Source organism: Leguminivora glycinivorella, chromosome 9 (genome assembly GCF_023078275.1).
Source record: "Leguminivora glycinivorella isolate SPB_JAAS2020 chromosome 9, LegGlyc_1.1, whole genome shotgun sequence".
Lineage (NCBI taxonomy): Eukaryota > Metazoa > Arthropoda > Insecta > Lepidoptera > Tortricidae > Leguminivora > Leguminivora glycinivorella.
The window spans coordinates 2311206-2320092 of record NC_062979.1 but is presented as its reverse complement, the minus strand read 5'-3'; the positions used below and the strand labels follow the sequence as shown (position 1 = coordinate 2320092).

The following is an 8887-nucleotide window of genomic DNA, read 5'->3' as shown; positions in this document are numbered from 1 at the left end:
ATTCCAAAATTAATAACCAATTTGGAATCTGACATTGCTGACTGTCACTTTGACACAAAAGTCGTCACGGGTGTCGTAAAATGGGTTTTAGAGGGTGCTGATTCCAAAATTAATGAACAATGTGGAATCTGACATTGCTGACTGTCACTTTGACACAAAAGTCGTCATGGGTGTCGTAAAATAGGTTTTAGGGGTGCTGATTCCAAAATTAATGACCAATTTGGAATCTGACATTGCTGACTGTCACTTTGACACAAAAGTCGTCATGGGTATCGTAAAATAGGTTTTAGGGGGTGCTGATTCCAAAATGAATGACCAATGTGGAATCTGACATTGCTGACTGTCACTTTGACACAAAAGTCGTCATGGGTGTCGTAAAATAGGTTTTAGGGAGTGCTGATTCCAAAATTAATGAACAATGTGGAATCTGACATTGCTGACTGTCACTTTGACACAAAAGTCGTCATGGGTGTCGTAAAATAGGTTTTAGGGGGTGCTGATTACAAAATTAATGACCAATGTGGAATCTGACATTGCTGACTGTCACTTTGACAGAAAAGTCGTCATGGGTGTCGTAAAATAGGTTTTAGGGAGTGCTGATTCCAAAATTAATGAACAATGTGGAATCTGACATTGCTGACTGTCACTTTGACACAAAAGTCGTCATGGGTGTCGTAAAATAGGTTTTAGGGGGTGCTGATTCCAAAATTAATAACCAATTTGGAATCAGACGACCGGTCTGGCTCAGTCGGTAGTGACCCTGCCTGCTAAGCCGCGGTCCTGGGTTCGAATCCCGGTAAGGGTATTTATCTGTGTGATGAACACAGATATTTGTTCCTGAGTCATGGATGTTTTCTATGTATATAAGTATGTATTTATCTATTTAATAAGTATGTATATAATCGCTTAGCACCCATAGTACAAGCCACGCTTAGTTTGGGGCTAAGTTGATCTGTGTAAGGTGTCCCCAATAAAAAAAAAAAAAAAAATCTGACATTGCTGACTGTCACTTTGACACAAAAGTCGTCACGGGTGTCGTAAAATGGGTTTTAGAGGGTGCTGATTCCAAAATTAATGAACAATGTGGAATCTGACATTGCTGACTGTCACTTTGACACAAAGTCATCATGGGTGTCGTAAAATAGGTTTTAGGGAGTGCTGATTCCAAAATTAATGACCAATGTGGAATCTGACATTGCTGACTGTCACTTTGACACAAAAGTCGGTATGGTTGTAGCGTGTGGCCTGAGTAAAGCACCACAGCTGCGACAGATGGCGCGCCCGTGTTTATTATTTTTGAGTGTTTGTAATTTAAAAACATGAAATATTGCATTAAAATAAGCATCTTTTATAGAATGAAGTTGTTTGAAAAACCTACTTATTTAGGAGTTAGAGCAGTACGAAGTTGCGAATTTTCCCATAGTATTTACTAAGGCGCCAGAGATTTTTTTTACCAATATAACCTATGTAACCTATGTAATAAGGATGTTTTGTTATATAAACTTTTTCTTCTCCATTAATATTTACTGAGATATTAGGGTTCTAAGATTAGTAAATGGCACTAGCACTAGCACTTTAATAAAGTTAACGCGTGTCTCGGAAACGGTCTAGGATACAAAATGACGACTTTTATATAGGTATAAGTTAGGTTCGTTAGGTATCTTCAAACGGCCGAAGGCTCCTATTCTGTGCAGTTTCTGTAATAAGCGGGGCTCCGTCGATATCGCTTTCTGTCTCTGGCGCCTTAGTAATGCTACGGGAAAATTTTGCAACTTTGCACCACTCTAACTCCTAAATTAGTAGGTTTTAAAAAAACTTTAATTTATAAAAGATGCTTATTTTAATGCATTCTTTCTAATAAGAACAAAACACTATGCTAGAAAGAGTGCAGAGGAAATTCTGTAGGCACATTTACAAACGACTGTACGGATATTACCCATATATGTATCCATCTCTATTCGTAACAGGAATGGTTGGTCTTCAAACTCTAGAAACCAGACGGAAACTGCTGCATATTATGCATTACCGCCAACTGTTTCACCATAGAGTAGATGACGCATCCGTGCTTGAGAGAATGGGGCTGCAAGTGCCAAGAGCGAATGTGGTGGTTGGCATGCCGGGCGCGGTGCCGGCGCGGCGGCGGCGGCGCCTGTTCGCGGCGGCCGGCGCACCGCTCGAGCCCGAGCTGCTCTTAACCGCATCATGTTGGAGACAGACGATATTGACATATTTGCTGATAGTGTTGGTGTGTTTTACAGAAAACTCTTAAGGTTCATAGACTCTACACTCCTTAGGTGATTAATGTAATAACCATAGTTTAACTTTTAAGTGTGTTTGCTTTTATTTATGTCAATTTAACATGTACATAATTATATTACTACATAAGTGCTTTGGTGAAATACTGTTAACTTTTGTGTATTTTTAATAAATAAATAAATAAATAAAAAAACGTGAAAAAAGTCCCAGAATCGGGCCCCTTTTGCTATACTCTGACCGCCCCTGTCTATACTACTGTAATGTTTGACGTTATCACGTTAAACTACCGTCCGTAAACCGACTTTACAGACAACCAATTTTTTTTTTTAAAATGAAATGTCAAGTATATTTTCATTGCGTAGTGCAGTGCATGGGAAATAGCGAGGTTATGTTATGAATTAATTCAACTAATTATTAAAATGAAACAACAAAATAATTCACAGAAAAAAGTCGAAAGGAAGAAGAACTTTCAACTGTACAAACCACGTCGCAAAAAGAATGTGGAGGAGGATGCGGCCATTCAATATTTAAAAGCACAGTATGATAAGGTAAAACAGTGTTAATTTAAGCTTTCGCTCTTTGCTGATTTTCATTACTATGTATAAGGTATTTATTCATTTGAAGTCTAAATTTAACAGTATTTATTTCTTTCAGATTGTCCCAGATGAAATCAAAACATTTAAAGACCTGCCTCTATCCCAAAAAACTCTGAAAGGTCTTAAAGATAACAATTACACCACACCCACTGAAATCCAGCGACAAGCTATAGGCTACGGTTTACAAGGGAAGGACATACTCGGGGCGGCCAAGACCGGGTCAGGGAAAACCTTAGCCTTCTTAATACCTATCTTAGAAAACTTGTTTTGTAACAAATGGACACGAATGGATGGTGTAGGAGCCCTAGTGATTTCCCCTACAAGAGAGTTGGCTTACCAAATCTTCCAGACATTGAGGAAGATTGGCCAGCTCCATGATTTCTCTGCTGGCCTCATTATTGGAGGACAGAACCTCAAGTTTGAAAGAAAGAGAATGGACCAGGTTAACATATTAATCTGCACTCCTGGTCGATTGCTGCAGCATATGGATGAGAACCCCTTGTTTGACTGCAGCCACTTACAAATCCTGGTTTTAGACGAAGCTGACAGATGTCTAGACATGGGTTTTGAGGCAACCATGAATGCAATCATAGAGAATTTACCCGCTGAAAGACAGACACTGTTGTTTTCTGCCACACAGACTAAATCTGTAAAAGATTTGGCCAGGCTCAGCTTGAAGTTCCCTACATATGTGGCACCCCATGAACAGGCTGAAACAACCACTCCAGAAGCACTGCAACAGAGCTATATAGTCTGTGAAATTGATGAAAAGCTTGGCATTCTCTGGTCATTCATAAAAAATCATCTAAAACAGAAAGTAATAGTGTTCATGGCTACATGTAAACAAGTCAAGTATACCTATGAGTTGTTCTGTAAACTACGGCCAGGCACAAGCCTCTTGGCTCTCTATGGCACTCTACATCAAGAAAAAAGAGAAAGAATTTACACTGACTTCTGTAGGAAATCCAATGTGGTACTTTTTGCAACAGACTTAGCATCACGGGGACTTGACTTTCCTCGAGTTAACTGGGTGATACAGATGGATTGTCCAGAGGACGTACAGACATATATACACAGAGCTGGCCGGACAGCTAGAGGTATACTTGGTAAGGGAGAGGGGCTTCTAATGCTGCTACCAAATGAGATAAAAATTGTAGAAGACTTGAATAAAAACAAAATTCCCATCAATAAAATATCAATAGACCCATCTAAAGTTGTGGCTCCACAGAGAAAAATAGAGGCACTGCTCTCAGATCACACAGAGCTGAAGCAAACTGCCCAAAAAGCATTTGTAAGCTACTTGAAGTCAGTTTATTTAATGAAGAACAAAGAGATATTCAATGTTCATGCTTTAGACACAGATGCATTTGCCAGATCTTTAGGTTTGATAGTACCTCCAAGAATCAGGTTCCTTCAAAGATATCAGAAGACTGAAGCAGCTAAGAAGGAATCTGAAGACGCTGATGATGATGTAATAACAAAATTAAAGGAAAAGGCTGAAGAGGATGAAGGATCAGATGCCAGCCCTGCTGAAGAGGAGCCCTCAGTAGAAAAGAAAGTAAAGAAAAAACTGATCAAAGAAGTTCCAAAACTGGACTTTCACAATGATGATGACAGTGATGAAGATGATTTCCTGCAAGTAAAGAAAACAAATGTTGATATTGAAGATGATACAATAATGGAAGAAGATGAACACAAATCAAAGAAAAGATCCAAACCTTTAACTAAAGCAGCTGTTGCTAAGAAGTTACTTAAAAAGAAAATTAAAGTTAACACTAAAGTTAAGTTTACAGAAGAGGGTGAAGCTTTGGATGATGAAAAGAAAGATGTAAAGTCAGAGCTTGCGAAAAAATTCATCAATGAGAATGTTGGAGGTATTGACATTGAGATGGCTAAGGAAGTGCTTAAAGAGGAAGACAAGTTTGACAAAATCAGGTTTAGAGAAAAGGTTAAAGCTAAACATAAGGAACAAAAACGGAAACTTAAGAATAAAAGAAAAGAGGAAGAAGGAGAGAAAGATGACTTTGGAAGCGATGAAGAGTCTGATGGCCCTGATCTGTCATGGCTGCCAGATCCTGACAAGGTTTATAAGAAGAAGGCTGGTGATAGTAGCGGTGATGAGCAGAATTCTGGTGAAGATGATGATAGATTAGGCTCAGATAATGAACAGTCAGAACCTGAATCAGAAGAAGAGAAGTATCACAGGTATTTACATTTTTTTATTATTATTGAATCCTTCAAACATTACTACGCACAGCGCACACTCAAAGCAGGGAGTAAAATATTAAGACCTTTTTTTTTTAATTTCATAAATGTCCATGAAAATTTCCAAGTTTTTAGGATTTTTTTACAACTGGCACATGTTTACTTTTTTTTTTCAGGCCCCTCAAACGCAAGCTGGTGGAGAGCAAAGGCATCCCGCAGGCGAGCGTGGCGCCGCGAAAGGCGGCGCGTCTGACGGATGTCGCTGCAGCCCTGTCGGTGCAGGAGGCCGAGGCGTTGGCGATGCAGCTGCTGAAGGGAAAATAATAAATTAAAATTTGTTACCTATTTCTTTGATGTTTTATTGTTATTCCAGAAATGTATGAAGAATACTTGAGAATACTCATAGTTAATTGTACTCAATTGAGTGACTCAGTAGAGTTGGGCTGAAACTTTACATTATTTTAAAATAACATAGTTTAAGAGACTGACAGAAAGTGAGCCTGGTTTTAGCACATTCTAAAATCTAAATAGCCGAGTGGTGGCAACTAGGTAACCAATTCTACCGTTGTGGGAACAGTCTAGCAGTAATCTGTCGCTAGGTCATTAGTCATTAATACAATTTTATTTGAAAAAGACGTGAGATACTGTCGTGCAAAACATATGCTAGAGCACACGTTTATGCCTTGGCCGTACAGCCCACTCATGTACGGCGAAATATTTTATTAATTTAAAAAGCGATACAACAAATGTAAATTACATTATTTATAAAACGAGTAATTTTGTATGTCTAATTTTTTTTTCAAGTAAACGGGCTAGTTGAACGCGAAACAGAAATCGAATATAAATCAAAACATGGCAACACCGTTGCTGTGCTGTCAGACGAGAAAACGGATCGTTGCACTTTATCAAAGAAACGCTGAAATCCGTAAAATAATTAAGTTTTCTATGGATCTAAAGTAATTAAATAATCAGTACTTATTAATTTTAATCATGTTCTGGAGCGGGAACTATATAGCTGTGAGGGAGCTAAATTCCTTGCTCAAAGAAGAGGTGCGTATATAGTTGAAAATTCATGGTTATGAAGGGAGCGATGACTTGTATTTGCGGCGGATTTGTGAGTTTTACGCCCCATTTTACGACCGGAGATGGTTTGTGGGGGCCGGTGGCCGTAGAAGGCGGGTCGGTGTGTGGTCGCGGAGGTGCGAAGTTGTGAAGTGACGTGATGATGAGTAATCTGGTGTTTTTCAGAACGTGACGCTCAGTCAGGTGCTGGAGGCGGATGATGTGCTACAGGAGTGCAAAGCAGATAACAAGGCACTCATACAGTTGTGAGTACACACGAGAGCATTACCAACAAACAATTACATTATTTGCTGTTTAGCTTTTCTTCTATCTAAATGTTTAGTTATACAAAGTTTCCTTAAAAGTTTTAGTTTTGGTCTACATAAATGAGTCAAGTAATTACAACTTTAAATAGTTTGTATATTTTTTGGCAGAGAGGAATGTGCATTTCTCAGACAACACAAAGAATGTAAACAAAGTGCAATGAATGTCAATACAAAATACAAATATGGCTTTATGCAAATGGCTTTTAATTAATTAAATTAGCAAGCCTTACACATCACTTGCTGAACCCTTATCATTGCAAATGTAAACATAAGATACTGATATCTCACATCTAGATTTTACTATTGTATGTTTCTAATTTGTTTCCTGAAATTGTATCATCTTATTTAAATAACATTTTATTTAAATGTTTCCACTTTTTTTACATATTGTTTTACATTATATTAGTTTATGAATGATTTGTTTGTAATTTTAGAACAAAACGGGACTTAATCGCGTAAACACTTACATTTATATTTGGCCCGACGTTTCGAACATCACATTATGTTAAATCACATTGTGTTAAATGTAAGTGTTTACGCGATTAAGTCCCGTTTTGTTCTAAAATTATGATTTGTTTGTAGTCATATTGCTAAATTGTGACTATCTCATTTACACTGCTTTACCCTTGTTTGACCTACAATTATTATATAAGTTAGATTAGACTAAGAAATGTCAAATGAAATTTTAATTGGTGTATAATAATACTACACTTAATTGTACAATTGAAATTAAGTAAATTAAATAAGCCACATATATCCATCCTACAAACACTTCAAAATACAAGTACATGTCTACACATATATATATCTGATTAATTTTAATTGAATCTGTCTTAGTGTAGTATCCCTGTTGGCATAGAACTTATTTTTTAAAGAATTTATTGAAAAAAGTGACCCAATTTATTTGTATTATGCCATATACTTAATTCTGTCCAACAATCTCTAATAAAACAAATTATTTCAGCCTCACACGTCCAGACATCCTAGCAGAGCTTGTAACGCTAATAACAGAAGAGCCCCCCAAGAATGTGGAGCTCAGCCTCCAATACAGGCACGCCTCCATCGCCTGCGAGGTGCTCACATCTCAGCTCCCCGCACTCTCACACCGGCTGTCCATGGAGACTGTGCAGATGCACAGGCTCTGCGACTTCATCAATAGAGAGCCTCCGCTGAACCCACTGCTAGCATCATACTTTAGTAAAACTATTGAGATGCTGCTTGACAGAAGTCCTAAACAGGTAAACTAACCTGACCTCAATTAGTACTGTAATATAGACACATTTAAGAGAAAGACTTGGCTTAAAAAGAATTGAGTAACAGACTTCTTCTCTTTTAAAAACAGACTCGACAAATATTTATTGAATGGACAAAACACAAGTGCATCAGGATATTGATGTGCATATATCAGCTTTAAGCTGCCTGTGCATTAACAAATTATAATAATAAAGCTCTTGGGGAAAAACCCAGAACAAACAGAAATAATGCCTCTAGCAACTCTAACTATATGGGCGAAGATATACATTTATTCATATATTTTATTAGTTATCTCTGTATCTTATGTTGTAGTGTGCAATGAAGTATTTTAGAATATTATACCATCTCCTTTCACTGCACATGTAATCGAAGAAAGAATAAAAACGTCTATATTCGTACATAGAAATCCAAAGTTTTGATATGATCTTTAAGGTCTTTGCCTACTACACCATACCATGCCATGACCGTGCTAGGAGCGTATCAGACAAAAATATTCTATGTATTAAAACATATGAGATGCCCACCATCCGTGTTGCAATGTATAGTCAACCAATAGGAACCCTAGGCCACTGTAGAACTATGTCTCAGTGACGTTATAAACCCTATTGTAAGAAATATCTTACTGCTTGTCATTTTGACATGGTTGTAGAGTGGCCTACGGTTCCAATTGGTTGACTGTACAGACTGGCAACTATTGTCGGCAAGAATATTTTTGACTGCTCTAAATAAAACTATGGAAACGGATTAAATCGCGTATAATGAATTTACAACAACATACATAGTTTACAACATAGTGTATTCATGAGTAACTATTGCGGTAACCGAAGACAATATTATGTGCTCTAAATCTGAATATTTTGGCATAGGACTGGTACCTATACCACATCGTGTGCCTCCGAGTCCTCGACTTCCTGAAGGCGAGGCGAGACTTCCTGCCAAATCTGCTGCGTCACCTGCAGACTTCAGCTGTGCTTGACGCGCTCAAGTGCTTCATACGGCTCAACGACCTCTTCAACAAGCTCATTATGGAGGTATGTTATGTAAACTCCGCTTTGCCACAGGCGAGGCATGTCTCTAGAGACTGCCGCCTCGCGAGGCAATTTACTCAAGAGGCAGCTCGTCCTGAAGGCGAGGCGAGGTTTCCTGCCGAATCTGCTGCGTCACCTGCAGACTTCAGCTGTGCTTGAC

At 38.2% G+C, this 8887-nt stretch overlaps 2 protein-coding genes across 2 annotated transcripts; both read left to right on the top strand.

The window, feature by feature from the left end:
• Window positions 1-2605: 2605 nt before the first annotated feature.
• Window positions 2606-5402, top strand: LOC125229415 (probable ATP-dependent RNA helicase DDX10). The gene is made up of 3 exons (XM_048134244.1): window positions 2606-2804; window positions 2911-5057; window positions 5234-5402. Exons 1-3 carry the CDS (start codon window positions 2676-2678, stop codon window positions 5379-5381), a joined length of 2424 nt encoding a protein of 807 aa, XP_047990201.1. The 5' UTR covers window positions 2606-2675; the 3' UTR covers window positions 5382-5402.
• A 555-nt stretch (window positions 5403-5957) lies between these two features.
• Window positions 5958-8886, top strand: LOC125229798 (serine/threonine-protein phosphatase 6 regulatory subunit 3). Its single transcript, XM_048134740.1, has 4 exons — window positions 5958-6107; window positions 6306-6385; window positions 7410-7683; window positions 8566-8886. The coding sequence occupies exons 1-4, from the start codon at window positions 6048-6050 to the stop codon at window positions 8884-8886; spliced, it is 735 nt and encodes a 244-aa protein (XP_047990697.1). The 5' UTR covers window positions 5958-6047.
• The last annotated feature ends 1 nt before the right edge of the window (window position 8887 follows it).

Bases quoted from the DNA above. Each gene is read 5' to 3' on its own strand.
- LOC125229798 (XM_048134740.1), top strand. From the start codon at position 6,048: ATGTTCTGGAGCGGGAACTATATAGCTGTGAGGGAGCTAAATTCCTTG. The intron at 6,386-7,409 runs GTGAGTACACAC...AAATTATTTCAG, and splicing joins AACAAGGCACTCATACAGTT to CCTCACACGTCCAGACATCC. The intron at 7,684-8,565 runs GTAAACTAACCT...ATTTTGGCATAG, and splicing joins TTGACAGAAGTCCTAAACAG to GACTGGTACCTATACCACAT.
- LOC125229415 (XM_048134244.1), top strand. From the start codon at position 2,676: ATGAAACAACAAAATAATTCACAGAAAAAAGTCGAAAGGAAGAAGAAC. The intron at 2,805-2,910 runs GTAAAACAGTGT...TATTTCTTTCAG, and splicing joins TAAAAGCACAGTATGATAAG to ATTGTCCCAGATGAAATCAA. The intron at 5,058-5,233 runs GTATTTACATTT...TTTTTTTTTCAG, and splicing joins GAAGAAGAGAAGTATCACAG to GCCCCTCAAACGCAAGCTGG.